Source organism: Talpa occidentalis, unplaced genomic scaffold (assembly GCF_014898055.3).
Source record: "Talpa occidentalis isolate TD23 unplaced genomic scaffold, MPIMG_talOcc4v2.1 talOcc4.14, whole genome shotgun sequence".
In the NCBI taxonomy this organism is placed as follows: Eukaryota; Metazoa; Chordata; class Mammalia; order Eulipotyphla; family Talpidae; genus Talpa; species Talpa occidentalis.
In genome coordinates this window covers 40,936,050-40,961,417 of record NW_023601433.1, presented here as the reverse complement: position 1 = coordinate 40,961,417, position 25,368 = coordinate 40,936,050, and the positions used below count along the sequence as shown (strand labels likewise).

At 33.9% G+C, this 25,368-nt stretch overlaps 1 protein-coding gene and 1 non-coding gene across 8 annotated transcripts in view; one reads left to right on the top strand and one right to left on the bottom strand.

Moving 5' to 3' along the window:
• Positions 1-791: 791 nt before the first annotated feature.
• Positions 792-923, top strand: LOC119245411 (small nucleolar RNA SNORA66). Its single transcript, XR_005125341.1, has one exon. It is a non-coding gene; the product is annotated as a small nucleolar RNA SNORA66 (small nucleolar RNA).
• Positions 924-2,304: 1,381 nt separating this feature from the next.
• The window catches only part of ENAH (ENAH actin regulator), a 121,981-nt gene continuing 98,917 nt past the window's right edge, over positions 2,305-25,368 (bottom strand). For 3 of the 7 annotated variants that reach the window (XM_037510360.2, XM_037510359.2, XM_037510361.2), the window contains 10 exons: positions 22,402-22,691; positions 20,454-21,245; positions 19,574-19,878; positions 18,535-18,680; positions 18,312-18,369; positions 17,479-17,527; positions 13,991-14,057; positions 8,459-8,537; positions 5,760-5,817; positions 2,305-5,208 (listed from right to left, as the gene is read on the bottom strand). In XM_037510360.2, the coding sequence (XP_037366257.1) occupies positions 5,171-5,208; positions 5,760-5,817; positions 8,459-8,537; positions 13,991-14,057; positions 17,479-17,527; positions 18,312-18,369; positions 18,535-18,680; positions 19,574-19,878; positions 20,454-21,245; positions 22,402-22,691 (1,882 nt within the window). In that variant the 3' untranslated portion in view covers positions 2,305-5,170. Of the gene's footprint in view, positions 5,209-5,759; positions 5,818-8,458; positions 8,538-11,330; positions 11,394-13,990; positions 14,058-17,478; positions 17,528-18,311; positions 18,370-18,534; positions 18,681-19,573; positions 19,879-20,453; positions 21,246-22,401; positions 22,692-25,368 lie in introns of all 7 variants that reach the window. The other 4 variants (XM_037510363.2, XM_037510364.2, XM_037510365.2 and 1 more) reach the window with 2 other exon arrangements.

Genomic DNA, 25,368 nt, shown 5'->3' with positions numbered 1-25,368 from the left:
TAATCACCAAGGATTTGAGGCCTATTACATGCCTTGAATGACAATAACATTTTAGTGTTTATATGCAAAACATGTCATCTATAATTGAAAGCAAAGACCATAGTTTTCACTTTCTTATCTATTTCTTCAGATATAACAGAAATAAGCAACAAATGGGGCAGCAATTATTTCAACATCCTAAGTCATTATGATTAAGTGGTTTCTTTGCCCTCTCACAAAAACTGTTAACTTTATAAATATTAGAAAGGCAGAAATTGATTTACATAGTTTTCAAATGTGGCTCCTTACAAAAAAGACTCAATTTGTCCCTTATGTGACTTTACCACTGGTGTTCAGCAAGGATTTATCCTACAACTCCATCTGTGTTGCAGCTGAAGATCTATCCATCCTAAATTTACTTTATTGACTCTTTTCTAATCAACTTTAGGCTTTTTAAAATTTGAAGATTTCACTTTACCAGTAATAACAGTCATAAAAAATCTCTTGAGTCTCAAAAATTATGTAGAAACAAGATAAAAAGAACTAACCCAATCCACACCCTATTTGGATGCTGGGAACAGAAAAAAGCTGCATTACAGACTTCCAACAGTACTTGGCTCATACAAATGTCCTATTCTGACAACTTAGTCAAATGTGTTTATATTCAAGAGAAAAAAACTATCCTCATTAAGTAAATATCCTCTACTATGTCTTTATTGTAGCTGAAGGTGTCTAGAACAATTTTGTTCACACAGATTCACATAGCTTCCTTTTATGTTCTTCGAGTCTTGTCTTCAAAAGCATCTAGTATAGAGCAAACTCAATCACTAACTGCACTGGTTGCAGAAGTGAGGGGAACCAGGTTTGCTCAAGTGATGGTGGGACAGAAATTCTGTATTAGCCTCAGAAGCTACTGAGGTGTTCCATTCTATCCTAGTACAGTGTAAAAACTTAAAAAAAAAAAAAAAGAGTTTAAAAAAGTATCTAAGTATAAATATTAAATGGCTTTTCAGTGAAAAGTTGGAAGCATTCAGCATCAATAATTTTAATGTACTCCTGGAATTCCTTTCTCATTCCTTAGTGCTTTGAAGAGATATACAAACACTAATTCATCTTTCGTAAAAAACCAAAATTGTGCTACAAGGAATAGGAATAGATCTGGAGTTCTGAAATGAATGCTAGAGTTAATTTCACTGGCAAAGTGAATTTTGTAATAACTTTTATAAAGAAGAGCTCATAGAAAATTCCTTCACATTATTTATATGATGTCACCTTTTTGCTTATAATGAACAAAATTTAAAGGGTAGTGTGTTTATAAGGTTGTGATGGCTACAAAAAGGAATTACAGAGATCCTGTAACATACCTTTGTAAACTGCACTTCATAGGATAACACTAATCAGAATTTAAAGGTGAATTCTTCACAATGGCACTGAAAGTATATACAAGTTTAGGAGACAGAAGTTGTTTGTAGCCAGACAAATTTAAAAAGGTTACCATCTGTTACTTAATACATTTTTGAATGGGAAATGACCTTTAGTTTGTAGACAAACATTCTGATTTACATAGGAAGGGAAGTAAGGACCTGAGACAGGATAAAGAGGAAAGTCAGTTGATATTTTTAGAACTGTGTATTGGCTATAAAATGTCAATGAATGATAGAAACGTGAACCCAACCCAAGAGAAGTGGAGAGGATACCAGAGAAGGGAACTGGGACATAGTACAAGGAAAAAGACAGGATCGTTAGTTTTCTAATGAAGATATTAGAATTTCTAGATGGAACTCAAAATTAATACTTCTTAAGAGTCAGGTAAAAAGTACTGCTGCTTATACGTAGGTTTTAAGAAATCAGGATAAAGTATAAACGGATACAGATTTTACTGTATTTACAATTCAGTACTTGTTAAATAAAGTCCTTTACCATTCAATATTCTTTACACTGCAAACCACATAAAGGAATTTTTTAATAGCATAAATGAGCTTAAGTATCTGACTGTCACAGAACAAAATGGAATAAAATCAAACATTTATCATTTTCTTGATTATAAGAGTAAGACACTGTCAAGCTGGGCTGAGAGAAAGTAAGACGAGGGAATAGCTAACAAATTATTTCAAACAAAAAGTAAATACATTATCACACATTCCCTTTGTATATATTACTTAGTATTTATGACTTATGAACTCTTTAAAGAATAGTGACTGTGATATGTAAACTTAGTAGTAAAGTCATGGACTTTTAGAAGTGTTTTTCACATTCAATATAACTTATTTTAGAGCCAAAACACTATTTTAGAAGATCATCTAAGTGTCACAAACAAGCAACATGTATATACTGCAATTTTATTTCAATCGCACAAACGAAGTTAGCGCGTAGGAAATGTAAATGAAACAGTATGGTAAAAATAGCAAGGAACTGAAAAATCTAAAAAGGAAATACACCTAAAGCATGAGAATTCAACATTCATTAGTGTTTCATCTTCAGTTTTGATTGACACTTGATGCTTGCAAATTTTGAAACAAACTGTGAAATCATGATGACTATTCTGAAGAGATTTCAGCACCAGCACTAAGATTTGTACATTCAGTTGGTTTGCAATTGACTTGTTAGCCATTTACATAGTGTATAGTACAGATTTGTCACAGGTCAGATCACAGTGTTGAGGAAAGAAGTACCTTCCTGTAATTAGAAAGGATCCCCTAAACTGCACTCAGCTTAAGACATCCAACGTACAAGAGCACATAAACCATCATAATGTGGTTCCAAGGAACAGGGTTTTGATAAGGAAAATAACTTAAGCTTCTGTTTCCCATTTTAATTACTGAAATCTCTAACAATGACAAAAATGTCATGTTGACAAATGTAGTTTAGTAATTCAATCAAAGTCTTGGAAAGAACACATTAAGCAATCTGGAATAATGCAAAATATAACGTGATTCAACACTGGTTCTTTTTGTCATTTTACACAGACATCATGTTAATATTAGACCAAGGCACAAAACGTTTAGTGCATAAACCAGTTTCTTTTTAAAGATCTAGCATTATTTTGTAGTCTTTTTATCTTACTTTGGACCACTTGTTCCCAGTACTCTATCCTACTACAGACTATTCAATTTAACCAACAAAATCAAAAGTGATTTCTGACCAGATTTATAGGGGACATTAATGTCTATATCAGCTAAGTGTTTGCATAACCAAAAGTACAATAATAAAGATGAAAATGCCTCCTTTTTAGAAAATAGTACTTTGAAAGCTTGCTGCATCTTCAATGCCTTTACTACTATTGCATGACAACAAAGAGTTGATAGGGAAAAAAAAAAATGTATATTTGACTGATGATAGCTCATCCATCACAGATTAATCTAAAAATTAAGTTTCTACAGAAACTATGTTAACAAAGAAAAATAATTCCCTCATTCAAACCTCTCTGAAGTGGTAATGGCTATGAATCTGCAGCATTTAGAAAACGATGCAATCAACAAGCTCTGTCTTATGAACTGAGATGGAAGAAATCTAGAAAGCAGATGAAAAAGGATCATTTCAAAATTTTAGTAAAACTTCTAATAATCAAAGATTTCAAAGCAAATATGGCACATTAACAACTCAAGCATAAATCAAGATGGAGAGCCCGGAAAACTTTATTTCCTAATATTTCAAAAACTCTATCATCGCAACAGATAGGATTTCTGCCCTATTTTAATCTTATGAGAAAGAAAAGGGAGTGCACACACACACTCAGTGGTAAGGAAAGTATCTCATTCCTTCTTCCACCTCCTAAGTCTCTATTTATTAAAAGAATTTCAGAACTCCTCATTGGTTTCCCTTAATGATTTCTGTGACCTTAATTGTTGCCATTGTTGTTCTTGTATTTCAACAAAACAAAATTCGAAAGCAACTTCATAGTCAGGAACATGTACCTGAACACCTGTATAACTGCAGGGCCCAAAACAGGGATTGAAATTTTGAGTTCCACAGTAAGATACAATTCACGTGAAGCTCAGAATCATGTTTCAGACCATTGAAATTACTGAAGTTAAAATACAAATAGCTGAAGACATGATGTAAAAGATTAAGTACTTGGTTCTGTTAACATATTTACCAATTAAAGTCACAAAATATTCCTCATTATTATTCATGCAGGTAACTGAGAAAAAAAGATAGTGCAGAAATTAACTTTAAATAAAAAGTTATGCCTTCCCTTCCTCCCACACCCCTATACTCTACAAAATGTTTTTCCCTGGGACTAGGCCTTAAAAAGGCCACTACATATTAGTGTGACATGCATTACTGTCTGCAATTAAAAAAGCTAATTCTGTGGTGATTGTAATTACATTATAAAAATGTCCACATGCATAAATCTAAAAAAGGTTGAAAACCTACAGTAAATCTACAATATACTGTTTTACATTTGACCACTGGTTTGTGTTATGTAGGAGTCAAAGATTTGGTAAAGCATTGTAACAATTTAGGAAGGCATCTAAATCTTTAAATTCTGGACGAATTTTATGTTTTAATCTACAAAATTGCATGAAGGCTAACTCGAGAGACTTCCTATCATTCTAAAATTCCTCAAGGTGGACAAATCATTTTTAGGACACTTTCTTATAAGTATCACCCTTTGAAAGCACATACAATTCCATTTGTTTCACATTTTATGATCTTAACCTACATAGGGCTGATCTCAATTACTTATGGAATATCAAATATGATAGGAAGACAAACCTGAGAGAAACATTTACAATACAATAGCAAAACTTGCTAGATTCTTTCATCAGCACTCTGAAAAAATTTCTTAAGCCTTTCTCCTCTTTATTTTAGCAATGGATAGTGGAAAATGTGTCATTTTATCTCGACATGAAAATATTTCAATGCACGGTGATCTTGCCTGATGGGTTTAATATTTTCTGCATAACTGCTACAGGAACTCTTATACTACTCTCTTCCATCTTGTTGTAAAGGTCAGAAAAAAGCAGCAAACTGGGAGGGAAATAGCTTAACGCCAGAGTAATAATGTCTGAAGGCTTTCGAAGTATGTTGGTTTTTCCCTCCTTCCAACTGTTTGTCTCCATTTTCTTCTTACAGCTCACAAAATGTAGGGGTTTGTTGTTGTTAACAGTTGTTTGTAGGTTGTTTTTTTTTTTTTTTTTCCTTTCTTTCTCCAGATTAAAGTCCTATCTCTCCTTAGTTTGTTTCTCTATGCAGTATTTGACTTGCTCAGTTCCTGCCTGATTGCTGGGTAGGAAAAGGAAAAAGTAGATATAATTACAAGGTTAAAAAAATGAACAATTCATTCTTAAGATAATTTGTTAATTGGATTTTTTTTGATGGCTGTATTTAAACGCACAATAAGAAAAAGGTAAGTTGATGTTACATCTTTCCTTGCATATATCTGTTTTCTTACTACAAAGAGAACACTCACTTCAATATATGTGTATTTATTTATTCTCCCCCTTTTATATACAAAATGAAAACACTGATTCTGTGGGCTCAAACACAAGAGGACAGAGGAATAGGAAGAATGAGCAAAGGGAACCGGAGAAAGACTTGCTCTTTCTCTGCCTACCAACCCGCAGCTGGAACTCAGGGCGCTTGTTTATCCCTATCGTTACAAATAATTTTCATTATATCAAGGGGAGAAGGCTTCCCTGACATCCCAAGACAAGCAAAGGGGAGGATACTCTAGAAAACAGTTTTATGCCTTCAAGTGATAGGATTATTTATTTACACAAAGACTTATCTTAAACATTACTCTAGGGCAGTAGCAAATTTGTTAAGGCACTCACCATCAATAAGTTCTTCTTTTAGCTTTGTTAATTCTTTTCTCATTTCATCTAAAATGTCCTAAAATATTAGAGAAAAAACATCAGGAACACAGAAGAAAATCATTGCTAAAAAGATTCTTGCTCATGTAAAATTTAAGAATATATGAAATACATGTGATTTTTGTTTTGAAAATCACAATTTAAGTTTTAGAAGACGAACCTTAGTAAAAATTGTTTTAATAGTCTTTCTCTTATCAATTTTTGCTTATGCTAGCCTTGTAAAATATGAAACAGAATGCTTTCTAAAACTGAAATAATTCCCTTGTCATCCAGTAAAAGGTATGAGTCAGTTTCTAGAAAAGATAACAGCTCGTTTTTAATCTGGTTTTCTGGTAGCAGTCTGAGAGATGATACATAAAGATGTGTCAAATAAGAAACAAGTGAACCTAATAATCAGCTCTTGGCAAATCTGTCACCTTGGTTTGAAATATGGGAATTCCTTAGAAATCACCATAACTGCCAAACTATGTTTCAAAGAACTTAGGATTCCCCTAGGATTCCACTGAGAAATAAGTTGTCCGACGAGGTAGAAAAGCAGGTAGGTGAGCTCTTGCTTGACCTGCATTGTCCAGTGTGCAGGTACTAGTCACCTGTAGCTACCAGCCTCAAATAAGAGGCAATGTAAGTATAAAACATACCTTACATTTCAAAGATTTAGTATGAAGAAAATAATGTGCAGGAACTCAATATTTTTTAAATATTAATTACACACTGAAATAGGACCTTTGGGTGTTTTAAATTAAATAAAATATATTAAAATGAATTTCACCTGTTTCTCTGTAGTTATTTAATGTGACTACAAGAAATTTTAAGTGTACACGTGGTCCATGTTTTGTTTCTACTCAACAGTGATGCTCTGGACTCTCCTCCTTCATTAACACCATCTTTATACACTATTGTGCAAAAATCATTATTTTTAAGTCCAACCTGAAATAACGGACACCATCCCCTAATTAAAAACTGATCAAGAAGTGCATAATATGAACGTTCCAAGATGACATAATTTCAATGAGAGAGAAGTAGCTATGCTTTGAAAGAATTAGTTTTGAATTACATGATTTCAATACTATACATCTCAGCTAAAATTAAATTGCTGTGTGTTAAAGGTTCCTCTTTTTTGTTTTTCATGTTTTTTAAAATAAGGTTGAAAACTGTCAGTTTAACCATTTTACCAATGAGAAAACTAAGACAAAGAAGTTATTACATGGACTAGCAGATATCTAAAGTCAGTCTAAAAATCAATGTATTCCTCTCTTCTACTCCATTACTTCAGATAGTCAAGAACTTACCATCTTTTTCAAGAAAAGAAGCCATATTTAACATACAGGAAAATAAAGGCTTGATCATTATTAATGAACACATGCTTTCTTTTCAAATTACAATTTAACTTTTCACATGGCTTTGCATATAAAAACTAGGTTGTCTGAAATTATTAGTACTTCTCTACTTATTAAATTTATATTTTCAATTCATATTACTGTAACATTATTATTTTCTGTATCCGCCCCATTCAAACATTTGATAGTATTTTTAAAAATAAGTGACAAAGCAGAAAAGGAAGAGCTTACATGAATGATGTGGGATCTGGTGCACACTCAACTATCAGCTGTGGGAATCAGTCAATTCAGTATTCAGAACCTCAGATATGCAGAATTTGAGTATAAGTACTGCATGATAGGACTGCTATGAGTTGGAAGGCAGTGTCATGCTAATATAATACAATAATGCATATAATGTAATGTATATAATGTAATACACTATTGACCAGATAGTCAATTTCTGGCTTCTATAGTGATAAATGTAAGCCTTATTTTCAAAAGCCATTCTGGAGGACAAAGACATCTGTACTCGGCCCATCTCTACTCAGGACTGTGAAGCTAGTAAAGTCATTTTACTGAGACGCACTGCTTACCTTTTTAGAGTCCTTCTAACACTACCAATTTTTAAAAAGAATTTTTCATCTCTTCTAGGAATAAAATATTCTAAGGTTCCATAATAGCATCATCTATTACTCCTTCCACTCTTTTGCCCCTTAGTACATATATATTAAATATAATGCATATATCTCCAAAACTATGGGTACTATTTTTTGTTATTATCTTTCTATATAAAGTTGAAATAACTGTTCATATCGTTTGGTTGCCTGTTTCACCTGGTAGGGGCAAGTGTTCACAATTCGCTGTTAAATAATCTCAACTATGGGTCCTTAATGGCTACCAAGTCTTCCCCTACATTGTGCATTTATACACGTCTATGCTCTTTTCTTCGCGTAAGTTTTTAGAAGTGAAAATTCTGGTTTCACAGGCAAGACATTTATTTTTAAGTTATAGATTTGTTTGCCCAAACCATTGCTTCTTAGAAAGAACATGCAAGAGTAGAAGCCCTTTTTTATTTTTGATAATTATACATCATGTCCTTACATTTAAAATTTGTATCATTAAACCACTGCCCCCACCCTCTACCACAGCTAGAACTTGATGTGAACTAACTGAATTAAAAGAGGAGGATTTGGAAAAAATACAGGGCTAATGCCATTTTTAAATTTGGATTTAAGCATTGTAACTTTATATTCATTTCAAGTACATTCATGATCTGTCAAATAGATCTATGAGGCATTTTTTAACAAGTACAAATGAAGGAAAACTGTCATTGAGAACTACCTGCTTCAACCTGTCGTAGTCTAGGGCCTCAGTCTGGACTCCATTGGCACTGGGCTGTGATGAGGGTGCAGATTTTGGTCTGTACAAATTAAATGTCCAGGACAGGTGAGTAAGTAACATATGCAATAAGTTAAATAACTGCAATCTTACTAACCCAACACCAGATTTAAATACATTTCTTAAATAAAACATTGTGTTAAAAAGTTAAATGTCAAAGTTGTAGGACTGATTAAAACATAAAACAGAATACTTTTTGTTTTTCCCAGTATTTCCTCAGTTATTTGTAAAGAAATTAGGAAAAGGTGATAAGATGACGAAGGCTTCTTCAGTTAAAAGTAGAAGGCAACATTCTTTAGGCAGATAACCAGGCACGAAGAGTGTTGATCAGGACAGGGAAGAAAGCTGCAAGATCCGAGGCCCACGTAACACAATCTCACTTTCTCCTTCTTTTGAAATTGTATGTTATCTACTAAATACCTGCCAAAGATTTGAGGATTTTACTCTAATATGAATCAATTTACAAAATCTAGGCCTTGGTTTGTGGGAAGAAAAACATTTTAGTAAACATGATTTCTCTGTAAGTGTTATTCCATTTCAGGCATCAAAATAAATAAGAATGTTTGAAAAATGATTATTAGGTTAAAAGTATATTCATGACCAACTGGCTATGTGGCTATTCCCCATAAAGTTTTTAAGGAGATATAAATTGAATAATGTGTGCTTCCTGCTGCTTCCATGAACTTTTAAAAATTCATATTGCTAATTATTATGGTACCTTCAAAAGCTAACCTATTCTATTAAATAATTTACACAAAGAATTAAGTTTTAGGGATTAGGTATATTTTAAGCCAAACTTTCAGTATCAGACAAATCAGTCATGGCCCCCTATCCAATGTTAGCAATAAGAGAAGTGGAAAACCTGGAGTTTTAAACTGGTGGTAGGTACTCCTTTATTTTCCAGTTTAGTATGTTAAGTGGCCACTCTTCAAGGGCCATAAATCAATGCAAATCAAAACCATTAGTCAAGTCATACATTTTCAGTTTTGCAGAGCACCAATGCTAGAAATCTAAACCAAAACTCAAGAAGTATAATAATTTTTCAGTTACAATGTCACAATTCTTTTAAGGCATGTTATACTTTAAACTCAAAGGCCTTGTTTGGGGGGTATAATACTGAGCTAACTTGCTTTAATATCAAGACATATGACTGCTTAAAAAGTTGTTATGAAGCAAGTTAACCAACTCTGATTTATTAGTTACCTGATACTATCTTTTATGAGCAAGAAAAGGTTCATACAATATGCACTGCACAAGGCCCTGTGGGGGCTCAGGAGATTTATATAACATATTTCTTTATCTCTTGTGAGGATATACCTTTTAACTTTGTTGAAATTACTTAATAATGAATATCCCTCAAATTTATGTGATTACTAAAGTCTGCTCTTAACTGGTCTGTATGCTATGAATAATATCCATATTTATTAAATAATGCAAAAAATATTATTGTTATATAATAAACAATTGTGGAAACATGCAAATTATAAACAATTGTATTCATGCTAACATGCAATCCATCACCACCACCACCACCACCATGATAATTAACTAAAGGGGGGAACTTTTCATACTGAAGGAAAGAAGTAATCACCACTGTTTTAAAAAAAGGTTTATCAACATTATCCCAGGTAGACCTATGTACAAAGGCAACAAAATAACTGAAAAGATTTACAACAGAGAATCGTGTTGCTAAATGCTATTTTTCTATATATTAGTCGGTTTTCTAAATATCTTTTGGTCAGAAGAATTAAACCAATGAAAAAAGGGCAGGAAAAGCTATTTCACTATTACAATACAAATATTTTATATACGTTTGACTGACTGACAAAATTAACTGTCATTAAATATCTTAATCATCAACAGCATGAAACTATTTTAGTTAATAATGATTTGGTCAAATAGAGTCTGACTACAGAAGTCCTTGCTCACTGCCATAACACAACTCCTCCATATATTGTTTAATTCATGTTCCCAGTAGATGTGATACGCACTTTGAAAAAATGAACAGAAGAACACTGATATATCAGTTATGGGTTTTCACCATAGTGGATAACAGAACATGAGGGTTTTCAGAGGTTATTACTTTATAATGAGTGTTACCTCCAGATACCTGCCTATTAAATAATTGTACCACAATATTTAAGTCCCTATCCTGCCAAATTAATTTTAAAAATACCTTTAAAAGCATTCAGGGATTTCAAAAAGCTGTCAGGTTTTTTTTAATTAAGAAAGAAATATGTGGCTCATATCTTAAGTCTTCTTAATTAAGAAGATTATGACTCATCCTAGAAAACAATCTGCTCAGGATGTTACCTGTTAGGTAACATAACATCTACTTACAAGATATCTAGAAAACAGATTTTCCTCAAAGAATAAATTATTCACGATCGTGGTTCTAATGTTGTAGCATATTCTAGCACAAATAATGCAAGATCTTCTATTCTACTTTTTAAAGGTGTTGTCTCATACTTACAGTCATAAAAAGAACAGTGTTTAAAATAAAATATAAAATTTACAAACAGCCTAGTTATACTACACATGGCCTCAGGTCCCATTCTAGTATTTCTGATATGTTTATCATTTATATTTATCTTAAACGCACTATAAAGTGAGGGCAGGGAAATAGATATTACATTTTTTAAATTAAAATCACCAGGTTTTTAAAAAGGCATTGTAAATAAAACTAAATACGAAAAATTCAATCTTCCTAAATATCTCCATTGTGGTGATTACCAATCCATGTAGAAAAAGCTCAGCCCTATCCTGAACATGTTATTTAAAAGTCTCAAATCACAAAATCACAGCAGGATGATACCTGTGTAATGAATCATAGGACCTGTTGTCAAAAACAATCTGATTTTTCCTTGGAGAATCCCGTCTATGAAGGGGAAAAACCATTTAAAGGGGTATACAATAGAACTTTTAAAAATAATACTCATTATGTTAACTATTTTATAGGTGTTCAGTCACAGCAAATAAAACAACTAAAGGAGTTGATTAATTTTAAAATCATCATTTTTTTCCCCAATAAAGATGAAGATGTTGAGAGACTTAATTCCAGTTAGGTGAAGATATTGTTTACATGATAATTATAAGGAATAAAAAATACCATCTCAGCAAAGATTCACAAATATCAAAACACAATGAAAGACATTTCTATTAGAGTGAATCCAAAGCTAGAGACTCAAATAAAAAAACACACTAAAAGTCACTGTTGCTTAAACTATACAATATTAACTCTTCTTAGAAAACATGTAAAGAATTTTTTTTCATCTTGAATATAAGATCTGTAAGCTCTTTATAGAAACCATATGAAGAATTCATAAGCTTTTCCAATGTTATGGTCTATTTTAAAGCATTTTTAACTACAACATTCTTGCTTATACTTTACTGACATCTTGAATACAGTATAATGCAAAATCTCATTTACATTATATTAATCCATCTTACCATGAACATAATTTTGACATGAATATTTAGAAGGAAAATAGGTATTTCCTCTACCCCCACAAAAACAAGGCATACTTAAATAAAAACATAAATGGCCAAGACAATTATTTTCAGAAGGAACATGAAAGATGATTTAAAAAGAAAACCAATACATTTCTTAAGCTTTTAAACTTTTTTTTAATGTTATATGGTTTAAAATTGCTTACAGCAAAACATTAAGACATACGTTATCACTGGATCAAGCCTATCAAAAGGTGTATGAGTGGTCAGGAAATAATCAGGCATTTCAGAATCTCTATTTTGGAAAAAAGAGGAAAGCCATCTAACCCAGTCAAAATAATGTTACAATGCACTAGCAGAAACTACGAATCAATTTTTGATTAATTCTTATGAAAATATTTTTTAGCTAATGGCCTTTAGAAGATGTATCAAGCATTTTTAAGAATCTGAAAAAAAAAAATCCAAGTTTTTCCTTCACCACATGAACTTGAACACATTGAAGTACATAACTGCATTTGGAGAATACCTCTTCTACATTCCTTCTACTATATGACTTTTGCCACTACAGAATTCCTACCCATGAGATAGGGATGAAGAGAAGTGGCCAAGAGGAGAAAGAATCATTCCCTGTCACACTTTACATCTTCAAAGGACAAATGTTATATCACAGTTCTGTTCTTTGATATGTACTTGAAAATCTGACTTCATAATGTGCTATTGAAGAAAATTTGTAACAACTGTGATGCATTAGAAGGCCACCTCGATTAGGCACTTGAGAAACATACATGTGCAATTTTCTACTCTATTAAAAAAAGAACATGCCCACCAAAAGCAATTCCTGTATTTTCTTCTAAAATCAAATATTTCACCTTTCATCACTTAGAAACTAAAAGCTTCTGTAAATTCAAAAGGCCTGGTTTCTTTGTGGAGCTTAAGTAATTGTGCCATCACCAAATATTTCTTACCAGCAGAAAAAAACACACAAAAACCAAAGCCAACTTTTGGTTTAGGTTAACAAAGAACAGATCTTTGACAATATGAGGTCTATCTCTTATTTTTCTTTAAGTTCCTATAATTAGACTCACTTTTTATGACGCAAAAATAAGGCAAGCAGCTTAGTAAGAAAAGGTAAAAAACTTTTTAGTCTCCAAATACGTATTTTTTCCTGAGAAAAATAAGACAGATAAATTGTCTCATAAACCAAGAAAAAGTTTCATCTATGTTCAAGTTACAATACAGTATGTCCAGCTAAGGGATGCTGAATTTGCTTGACCATGCCCATATGACAACCTGTAGAAATATGAAGTAATGAGTGATTACTGGTCACTGTAGTTTCTAACTGGATAATAATTAGAAGTTTCAGCTGAGTGAGAAATAAATATTTCTATTTGATGCAAATTCAAAGTTGCTATTCAGTTTAAAACATAAAAGTTTTGCACAATAACTAAATTTACAAAAAAGGAAGGATGTCACTGACACTAATGGGGAAATATGGATACAAATTACATAATATCATTGTTTAATATTAGGTTTCTTGGGATTATGTACAAGAATGTACTGGTTCTAAGGAAAAATGCTAACGGAAACAGGATGAAGCAGCACATATTTCCAATGACTCAGGGGGCAAAAGTATGGATGTGTAGGTAAGAATTCAAGCAAATGTGGCAAAACATTAGTAATGGGTGAATCTAGGAGATGGTTATATGGGTGGTGTTCACTGTTCTGTTCTTTTGACATTTCAGTAGTTTCGAAATTTTCAAAATAAAAAAAAATTGGGCAGAATACAAACTACCTTAAAATTTCAGGCAATCTGGCTAATTTTAAGAAGCATTGGGTAGAATTTAGATAAATCACTAGTGAAAATACAATGAGGTTCAGTACACATTAAAAGCTGTCCAAAAGTATTAGTGTTCCTTTGTATAATCTCAAATCTGTTATTTGATTTTTTTTTTCTGCATTAAAAACACAGAAGTCAATTTCTTTTTAGATATAAATGTAATACAAAAATTAGGGGAAAAATGATACCTGGAGATAACGGGTGACTTGCTGCCATTCATTGTATTTGTTCTTTCCCAGGGTTTTCGTGTTGGTTCTTTAAAAATAAATAACATAGTTATTAATATATCCTATATATTCCCAAAGTTATAAAACAAATAATGAAATACTATTATACATGTTTGTGTAGTAAATAAATTTTTTAAACTTTCAATTCTGATTTTTAATTAAATCTATAAGCTTCAACTGTGTACAATTTCACACCTCAAAATGATAATAAGGAAGTATGACAAGTTTCCTTAGGGAAAACTGATATTGTTAAATCTAAAATAACAATAATTCTCTATGTCAGATGTAAGATGCTTCTCTAATAAAGGTAAAGTTTCTCTAATAAAGGTAGGGTTAAGAATAATAGAAAAATTTTAGAGTGGAATGCTATAAATTATTTTATTTTTTAAATTATTTTAAATTAATAAGAGTAGCTAAAATGTATTAGAATGGGATAATATTAACAATACTATTTAAAAAATTTTTAGTACCAATGGTAAAATAAAAAGTATAACATGCAATGTGTTCATATAATTCAATACTTAATGTAAATTCAAACAGACCACCCTAGGGAAAAAAAATGAAACAACTCAATATAAATTTCAGAATCATACAAATTCTACTGTACTTTTTTGATTCTCGAACAACAAATTCTTGGGAGTTAGCAGACAATTCCAGTTAAATATATTAAATTCGTTTACTCTAAGCTCTTACTAGATAACGACTCACTAGTCAGCAGTTCATTGTGATCTGTACTATTTCCTAATTTGGGTTGATTCAATGATGCCATCAGAGGCCCGGGATGAATGGGGATGATTGGGAGTGTCATTGTGCCATGGAAGTAAGCATCAGAATCGAGTACCTATAAGTAGGAGCTATAATTTCACTGCAGTTTTAACTAGAAAAGTTTGTGGAGTTCCAGCATTGCCCCTTAACTGGCTTCTGCACATTCTTACTTAGGTAGCTTGTCTGTCCTCTCTTCAAACTACATAAGCAAAACTAAACTCAAACTCTCTCACCAAATGCTGCTTTTGTTCTTGGATTTCTGCTGTGTTCGGTCATCCAGTTGTGAGACCATAAAGTCAACACTGATCTTGCTTCACTCAACAAATCATCAGTTCTCCCTTTACAACTCCTTTGCTTGTATTCTAACAGCTAACACATTCATTCCATTCACAAACACCACAGAGTTGGCTAGGGGACATCAAATAATCAGATAGGGGATCCAGGAGAGACAGAATCAGAAATGCGCCCAAGAGTTATCAGCTAGAGTAGGTGAAAAGAAGTCTTAAAGGACACTGGACAGGCAGGGGAATGGAACTCAAAATCCCTATCACCAAAGCAGCATTTGAGAGATGAGGGGAAAATTCCAATACAGTAAGATGTAGTTAGTGCTACCGTTGACACTTAGCTGAGGTCCTTCTTCAATAAGCCAAATTAGGGCTGATCTTAAAAGGGTTCCTCTGATTTTGAAAAAGAGCAGTTCAATTTAGCTCTGCAGGTAGTGAGGACATTTGGTCTCTAAGGGGCTCCTGGTGGGACGGGAGAAGGGACAGACTGGGTTCATTGGATCTTTGGAAATACACTGGATCCTCATTAGCACCAGCTTCCCTATCTCAGTCTTCCCTGATTCATACATCAAAATGCTCACATTCTAATGTCCTCAGTTTTAGTTCATTATCAACTCAATCCTTGGAGGATAAAGTCTAAACTCTTGATCTTTTCATAAAAGGGCTTTATTTTTGTTCTAATGTACTTTTTCAAACCCTCCAAAACTCCTCAAAAAGAATTTTCCATTCTAGGCAGCCAAGTCTACTGAATATTTCCTACTCTCTTCTTGTTCATCTTCAGCTCTAGATCTTTGCTCATGCTATACTTACTCCCCCAGATAGCTAGACTACAAGTTTCTTGTGCTCAGAGAGCCTTTATCCTTCACTTTTTTTTTTTTCCATCTGCCAGGTATCTGACACAACGTCAATCAAAAAAACAAAAAACCTAATCCAAACTTGAATGAAATGAGTGGGGAAAAAAGAAGCCTCCGGCCCAAATTAATCCTTGATTTTATATAAAGCAAACACAAAATTACATTCAATATTCATGCATTTGTTGTCTACATTTTAAATAAGGGGCTATAAGATAAAGAGTTCTTTACTTGGGGTCTATAGAAAATCTCCAGAGAATTCAAGAATATTTTGAAATTATGAACAAATCAGTATAAAAATATGATTTTCCCCTCACTGAGGAAGATCACAGTCCTTTTCAAATTCTAAAAGGTTATGTGATCCTAAACTATAATTGAATTCTAAATTATCTATGGCTTTAATGACTGTATATATAACTAATTCTGGTTTATAGAAGACAGAGCTAAAAAAAGTGGGTCGTAAATTACAGAATTTCTAATGAAGATAATGTAAACTGATTGAGCCCTACTCAGAGGAAAAAAAACAAAGGAGAGAAGGGAAAAAAAGTTTACTAAGTCACAGTATTAATTATAAAAAAGCAATTAGTCTACTGAATAGTCATCATTCAACAATGAGAATGAGACATTTTTATTTTTTTGCAGATAGGTAACAATCACAAAAACAGATGTTTTCTAAAAAATGAAATTCTAGAAGCAGCTGGCAGTCTCCAAACCAAAATATGTAGGAATTAATACTGACACATTTCTCTATAATGGTTTCCTATGTATTAGTCTAGATGTTAATCCAGAAAAATCATCAAACTGATTTGTCACTTCATTCCATATTGGATAAGGAAGACTAATAGGTTAGTTCTTGATTTTTCTAATCAAAAATCAAATATGAAGCAATCTCATATACTCATTATGAATATAGTACCTCATTAAATAGCTATAGTGAAATATACTGTTAATTTTATCAGTAATATATTCTATGCCCAAGTGTTCTTGATGTCAGAAATTTCACTGAATTCAAGAAAATTTTCAAAATATTTAAGGAGGTTTTTTAAACCTTAAAATCAGAAAACTTGTATTTCCTTGCTTATCAATATAACCCAAATGAGCAGACCTAGAAAAATGGTAACTTCTCAATTTGAGAATGGTTTATGTGTTCACTTAACCTTACCTTTAAGAATCAATTATTTGAAAATACTTCCCTATCATCTAATAATGCATTTTACCTTGTTTTAGTGAATAACCTCATATCATTAACAATTACACACATAGAATGTGTAAAATCATGATTTTCAAAGACTGCATATATAACAGTCATTAGATAAACACTTGGGGTCTCAATGGATCTCCCAATATCTGGAAGAAATTAACATTTGCTTCTAGGATCGTAAAAGGAAGGCAGAAGCGGGAAGTTAGTACTTTCTAGTGAAAACAAAGAACTCTGGCATTTTAGCCACCAAGCACCACTTGGTACCCATCCAAACATGGGGGATTTTTAATTGGGAGTACAAATATTTAGAGAAAGTTCACAAAGCTTAAAAATAACTCTTGAACTTACCAGGCGTATTTGTTGAAGAGGCCTTCGAAGTTATAGGCTCTGAATCTTCCTAAATTACAGAGAAAAAAAAATTAAATCAGATCTGTTAGAAACTTGTGATAATATAGTCAGTGTTTTATAGCTCCACGTCCAACCATTTCCCACTTTTTCCCTTTGTTGACTTTTTTCTTCTTCCTTCTATTCTAGTTTAGACTTCTTTACCTTCCTACCACTCCTCCCCATCTTCGTTCCCTATAACTCCTTTTCTCAGGTGTTCTGGGAAATGCAATAGCCAATGTTATTGAGATTGATGTAAGAATTAGGTTTGAGAAATGGCATCAAAGAAGGCTAAATATATCAGGAAAAAGAGATAAATTCTTTTTTTAAGCATCTGCCCAGCTGAACTGAGGGGGGTGGAACATGAAGGTTGTACTCTTAAGGGGCATGGCAAGTAATAAGAGCCTCTGGGAGAAACATCAACTACTGATTCGGTCACCCAACTCCTTCATTTTAAATGCAAAGACACTCTGACCCTAGAGATTTAAAGCAACAACAACAACAAAATACAACCTAGTAAAAGATCATTTAGTGGTAGGCTTAGGCACAGAATTGAATTCTGTAGATGTGAACTTCAGTGCTATTCTCACAACTCCACACATTTAACCCATTTTAATAAGAATACCATTAAAAACTTATAAACTCAAACAAGCCATATTTTAAATATCTAAAGAGTTTAAAATAAGTCACTGTAAATGCAAATTAACTGAGTTCAAACTAATCTTTAAATAATTTCTTAACTACAATGTCTTAAATTTTACATTTTCAAGTGCAGTAAACTATCTTTATTAACTTACATTTTTGTCCTCTTTTTGTTCTGTTTCTATTGCTGATCCCTTTTCAGCAATCCTTCTCCTAGAAAGAAGGTAAACCAATTTAAAAAAAAAAAAAAATCATTAAGGTCTTAGTATGAAAACTGTTTCTCCAAAAGGGAAGAACTTCATTTAGCTAAGTAATATATGGAATAAAATTAACAAAATCCTCTCAGTTCTGGACATGTCTATGTAACTTCTCACTCACCTCCTGGCCAGCAGCGCACTCATTTCTTCCATTAAACCACTACCCCCTAAAGGAAGGGGTCCATTTCCACGACCTGTATCTGTTTTAGAAGAGGCCGAATTCACACCAATGGTATTCCCTCCACTTGGGAAAGAGGCATCCTCCATCTTAATGAGAATATACATATACAATAAACTCCTATGTTAGACAATCCTATACTTATTAATAGATTACATTTAAAACAGAAGGATACATCAGCATTACTTTCAATAACCACCTAAATATTACTTTAAAATCTTCTTAAAAGCCAATGAAGTGAATAGCACTGATTTTATATCAATGGAAATTTTAACAAATTTAACATCACCAATAATGGGATAAAAAAGTATCACATACCTCTGTGTGTAATACACTAAGAATATATTACTTTGGAGATTTAAAAAAAAAAAACTCATAACCCACATTTAATTTGAGAAAACAACAGATAAACCAAACTGAAGAAAATTCTAAAAATAACTGTTTTGTAGTCTTTAAAAATGTCACTTACCATGAAAGAAAAATTGAAGATTTGTTACAGATTAAAGTAAATGAAAGAAACACTGCAACTAAATGTAATGGGTTATCTTGGACTAGAACAAAATTGTTACATTATTAGACAACTGATGAAATTTTAATAGATCTGTAAATTATAGTATTCTATCAGTGTCAAATGCCCTGATTTTGAGAAGTATGTTGTGGTCAAAGTACACACTGAAGTATTTAGCATGTCTGACTCAATTCAGACAAAAACAATGTGTGTGTGTGTTTCTGTAGAAGGAACCATAAAAAGCTACAGGCTACTAACAGATATGGCAAAGTGTTCAGTGGTGGCTGGGTGATGGGTTTACAGAAAATCTTTGTATTTTTTTTAACTTATATATTAATAACTAATTATTTCAATTTTTTGGTCAACGAATTAGTAACAGCATTCATAAAATTAGAATACAATGAATTCAGCATTTTATACAATTTGAGAAAGAACAAGTCATACATTAAAACAATAATTTGGAAATGTATTTACCCGTGACACTTTCCTAAGTTTTGCTCCAGCAATTGCAGCTGCAAGTCCAGTTAAAGGGCGATTGTCTTCTGATATGGATCCCACAAAAAATCCAGATGCAGGGAGGGGAGGAGCGGGAGGTGGTGGAGGAGGAGGGGGTACTTGATTAGGAAGTGGGGGTGGAGGAGGTGGAGGGGGAGGCCCTGAGGATGGGAGTGGAGGGGGAGGAGGCGGCCCTGGGGGAGGGGGGAGTGCTGCAGGAATCTGGGGAGGACCTGGTGGGAGTGGAGGAGGGGGTGGAGGTGCAGGTGGTCCCAAGACAATGCCTGAGAGGAAGAACGTTAAGTAAGACCATCAATGATAAGAGTTAAGTGATATTATTTTAGGTGGAAAGGTATGTCAAATGCCATGCTAAATTACACTGACTGAAACATATAATACATATTAATGAGCTTGATTTATAATGTCTAAGGTATAGATCAGTATTAAAAAAGATATTAAATTTAAAGCCAAAGTATGTAACAACTTACTTTAACATTAGAGATTTATTTATTGAACTGTAAAGACCATCTAACTAGATTTTTTTGGATAATGGGGATTTGCTAAATAAATAAAATAAATGCTTATAAAATTAGGGAGACAGGTAGCATCTGCGAAAAACAGCAGACTAATGCAGATGATGGTTGTTAGGACTATTTTAAATAACAGATTGAAAATAATCTGTTAACACTTAAATATAAACACAATACATTCTCTACTAGTGAAAACACATCTTTGCTTGTTTACAGATAACCAAAGTGGCTGGACTGAGAACAAGGAGGAGGGGTGGGCCCCAGGCTCTAGTATCTTAAAAGTATTCCACATTTCAATCCAATGTGCAGTGAGAACTGAGAAACCTTACCCTGTTGGGCTGGAGTCTCGGCCGGCTGAGAGGCTGCCTGCAAGCCTGGCTCAGAAGCAGAGGAGTCTCCCAGCACTGAGTTTAGAGGAGTCTCCACAGAGGCAGGGGCAGCTGCAGAGGGAGAAGGGAGAACACTAGGCTTGGATGAGGGAGTTGAGGCAATAGGGGTGCCTGGAGGAGGAGAAGCTTGAGATCCACAGTGTGAGAGTGGTGCGAGGGAAGGCAGTGGAGGCGGCGGCAGCGCTGCGGGCCCTGAGGTAGGCGGTGGAGACACTGGATATGTTACTGAGTCAAGCAGCCCATTGGATGCTGTTGGTGATGGAGGCATTTGGGGCACAGGAGAAGAAACACAAACAGGGAGAACAGGTCTCGGACCAGTAGCTTTGCCTGGGGGGCTGCTAATCATTACTGGAGGAGATGGAGGGAGGGGCGAAAAATTGGAAGTAGACCAGGCACAGGGCTTCGTAGCTGGAGGCTGAGAAGAGGGTGTGTTCACAGGAGAAGAAGGTCGAGAGTTTTTGTTCAGAGGACGAGGAACTGTAGCATAATGGGGAAGAACAGGGTGGAAGGCTGAACCTAAAGATGTTGCAAAACGTGTCGCTGAGTGTCGAAGTGGTGGTGTGGGGGGTGTGGAAGTAGGTGGCAAAGCGGTCACTACAGCATAATCAGGAGTGGCCTCTGACACTGGAGCTGAGATGACTTTAGCATATGATGGAGGAGGTGCTGAAGGAGGCTGGCAACTGGCATATTCAGGAAGTGGAGCATTATACAGGGAGCTGTCTGAAGATGGAGCTGGACAGAAGGTGGAAAGCGGCAGCAAAAGACAGGATAAAAAGGAGAGAGAAAAAGGGAGCTAGTAAAGCCACAAAACCAGCATTCAGACAAAATGTATAAATGTAGACTAAAGTCAGTATAGAGAATTAGGCACAAGTGTAAATAACTGATTTTATCAGAGAATGTTTTAACTTATAAATACATTTTGAGATCTAGAAGGATAAAATAAGTTTTCTTTTTATCATAAATAAATTAACTTATCCTTTACAAGAAAAATGTAGTAGTAGCCTTAATTTTCATCATTCAGTACACTACAAAGACATTAAAATAGGACCACAAACAGAAGAATAAGTTCAGTAAATAAAAAAACCAACAAATAGCAGAACTGGAAAATGTTTATTAGAAAGGGCTAGTCCCCTACTTGGTGCCAGTTTGTGGAAAACTTTTGTTTTGTTAGCTATTATCCCAGAAAATAAACAGCTAAACACAAATGAATTGACTTAAACAAGAAACCAATTAAGTGGTATTTAATCAATACACATGGAGACTTTTGATCAGGCCATATGGAATTTAAAAATACGTCTTAAATCCTATAATCAATGTTCAATTTTAACTAATGCCAAAAATACCTTAAACTTTGGGTCATATTATAACCTTTATGTTTTTCAATAAATGGTAGCAGATTTATTTTTCACTGTACTAGAAAACATATTTAAATAAGTCTTAGGGTACTTTTCACCTATGCCTTTAATTCCTCCTTCAGAAACTTTAGAATATAATCAAGCAAATTTCCTGTGAAAGGGTACGATAATACTACAGTATTCAAAACAATTTAAGTCATCTCAAAAGGGAAATATATTCCAAGTTTATCCAATATAAAAATTTTCCCATAAAGCCACTTACACTTTATAGTCAATTTATAGCAATAGAATTAGAATGCAAGAACAAAAATTTCCAAGAGCTTTCTTAAGTCTCCAAGCAATAAAAGCAATACAGAGAGAAATAAAAAGAAAATTTTAAAGTAGCAACTGCATATTTTTCATAATTTCAAATCGTATTGCTTAATCCCAGGCATCTCAGATGTGAAATATTCTAATATATTACTACATAGAAAACATCATCCATCATCCAAACTCAGATATAAAGAACACAGGAGAACTTGTAAACTTCTTACCAGCATTTGCTATTCTTCGCTCTCGCTCCCATTCCAGCTGTTCCCTTTCTAGCTGTTCCTGTCGCTCTCTTTCTTGCCTTTCCCGGTCAAGTCTCTCCAGTCTCTCCCGGTCTTGTCTCTCTCGCTCCAGGCGTTCCTGACGCTCCCTTTCTTGTCTCTCTCTCTCCAGCTGCTCTTGTTCCAGTCGCTCCCTCTCAAGTCTTTCCCTTTCTAACCTCTCTCTCTCCAGTCTCTCCCTTTCCATTCTTTCTCTCTCCAGCTCCTTTTGTCGTTGTTGCTCTTGTAGTTGCCTGAAATTTTGGGGAAAAATTACAAATATGCATCTATGGCTACTCACTATTCAAAAACGTATTCTTTTCATAATGAACATATGTGAGTATTTATATATATATATATATATATATGTAGTTATTACAAATAATGGTAACACATGTCCCATACATGCTCATTTCACCTTCCTAGTCATTGTCAGAACCATTTGTAGATAAGAAAACCAATGCACCATTGAAATGTGCCAAACCCCCTAAGACAGTACACCCATACATCATCACATGTATCTGATTAGGAGTTAGTCCATTAAAAGGAACAGTCATATCTGAACAGCAGCCTTCTTTCTACTGTTAGATTGGTGTGATTAGTTACTCTTCTTCAATAAAAAGCCCATCAGTCTGAGCATTGAATACATCTTTTCCTTGAGAATCTTCTGCATTTTCGCAAACACTCCAGCATATTTCATGCAGACTGCCAGCTGCTTATCTTCAGGTGTTTTCCAAATTACCCCTCCCTCTTCAGGACACTTTTCTGGGACACGGAGAATGTGTTAAAGTCTTTTCATTGATTCTATACTTAAGACAATTCCTCCTTCCACACTCACATATTCAAGGTCACCAGATCTTACGGTCTGACCTAGATAAGAAAGTTGTGATAAATCCTTTTTTTAACAAAAATTACTTTTAAACAACAGAGATGGAGCTGGAAGGGATTATGCTCAGTAAATAAGTCAGAAGGAAAACGAAAAATATTGGATGGTTTCACTTACAGGAATTCAATCCCTGGCCAGGAAGGTGACCCTCATGGCACAGCAGAACTCTCCTGTCTTGTCTGCTGCTCCCCTCAGCAGTGTATTTCAATAGATCCACCTGTTCTGCTCCCCACTCTGTCTCTGGCAAATCCTCTCACCACCTCCCCCTCCTCGCACCTGTGGCCTTTACTCCAGTTCTTATATGCATAAACAAATAAAAATAAATCTTTAAAAAAATTAAAAACTAAATAAAAATACTTTCAAGTTTTTAATAATAGCAAATGTAGTGGGACAAGCCAGGAAGAACCAGTTATACTGGTATATTTATCAAAGAAGTATTTGTAAACCTTTCTCATCATTAACCACATGTCATTTGTTTCTACGTTAACTGACTCAAACACTTTAACATTTTTAGAACTAAAGAATTCTGCTTTATCAGTGTTTGGCCCAAGTTTCCTTCACTGCAGCACAGAGACTTACATCTTTGAGTGCTACATGGCTGCTGTATGTGACTCTAAACCATATAGTTTGTTTTTTAAGTCCCATATAGATATGTAACAGCAAGAAAATGTCTCTAAAGTGCCCCACTGAACCTAAAAGACAGTCTTGCTATCTCCCTTAAAAAAAAAAAAAAAGTTATCCTCATTTTACATTCCATATCGTTGTGCAAAAGATTAAATAAGGTAATGCTTTAAAAAGTACCTGGAGCATAACTCTCAATAAAAGTGAGCTACAGTAATACTTGGAAATTTCAAAATAGGCCTTTCCCTGGCATGGCTAATAAACTGGCTGGGTCCCAATTCTAAGCAGAGCTAAATGACAGAAGGTGTACACATTCCTTTATTCTTCTCCCAGCAACACCAATAAACCAAAAAGATCTTTCCAAATATCTCCTCCTCTTCATGTTTCTTAAAGTGACTTTATAAAAGAAGAGGAAATGCCCACTTTACCAGTAAATCAATCCCATGTCTCTCACAAAAAAGCTCCTCTCTGGCTATGACACCATACTTAACAATAACTGCAAGGGAAGGACAGAAGACACCTGTGGTAGTCCTTAATATGAGTACTAGTTAAGATACTGAAAACTAAACAATAAAATCAGATTTTTAAGCTCTCCTGTTGACATCATTATGCTATTTAATAAATGACTAGCTGCTGAAGTTTCTGAGGGATACAATATCACTTCAGGGATGAGGGCAAGAAACGAGGTATATTCAGAATATGTTTCTAGTAAGAAGTTAGAGAAATTCAGGACTTTCAATCTAGTAAGCAGACTGAGGTGGGGGTTATATTAAATATAAAGCACACAATGTTTGTTCAAAATGTGTGGTATTTTAAACTAATACTCAAACCAATCTATTGGGTCCAAATGGCAAAAGATACACGCGTATTATTTTAATTGAGTGTACCTGAATATATAAGCCAAGGGAAAGTTTTCAACTTTGGAGTATAGAACTGTACCAAGAAATCTGTGATGAAAATATCCACATTATTAGGTCTCTTTACATTTCTGTGACTCTTCTCTCTTTCATTTTACTTTCATCAAAATAACACAAGACATTATTTTTTAAAGCTTATAACAAAAACCAGAAGTTCATGCCTTAACCCTCCCACCCTGCTTCCCAGAGACAATTACTGCCAACTTCTTCGGTTTTTTAACTTTAGATACTCTCTACTGACATTCTGATATGATGCCTCTTGAATCTCCCTCACCACACAAAACTTTTTCTAATATAGTCATGAGAGGATGCTGATTTCTGGTTATATAGATATTCAGTTTCTGTTATTAACTGGACTATACAGAATGCTCATAGTTGAACCATATGGTATTCTAAGATCACATCTCATTTCTTATTCAAATTCTTAGTTTTTTTAAACCTCCAAGTGAATGGCTGCTTCTCAAAGTAATACAGTGTTTTTAACACAAGAAGTAAGCTTAGCCACAG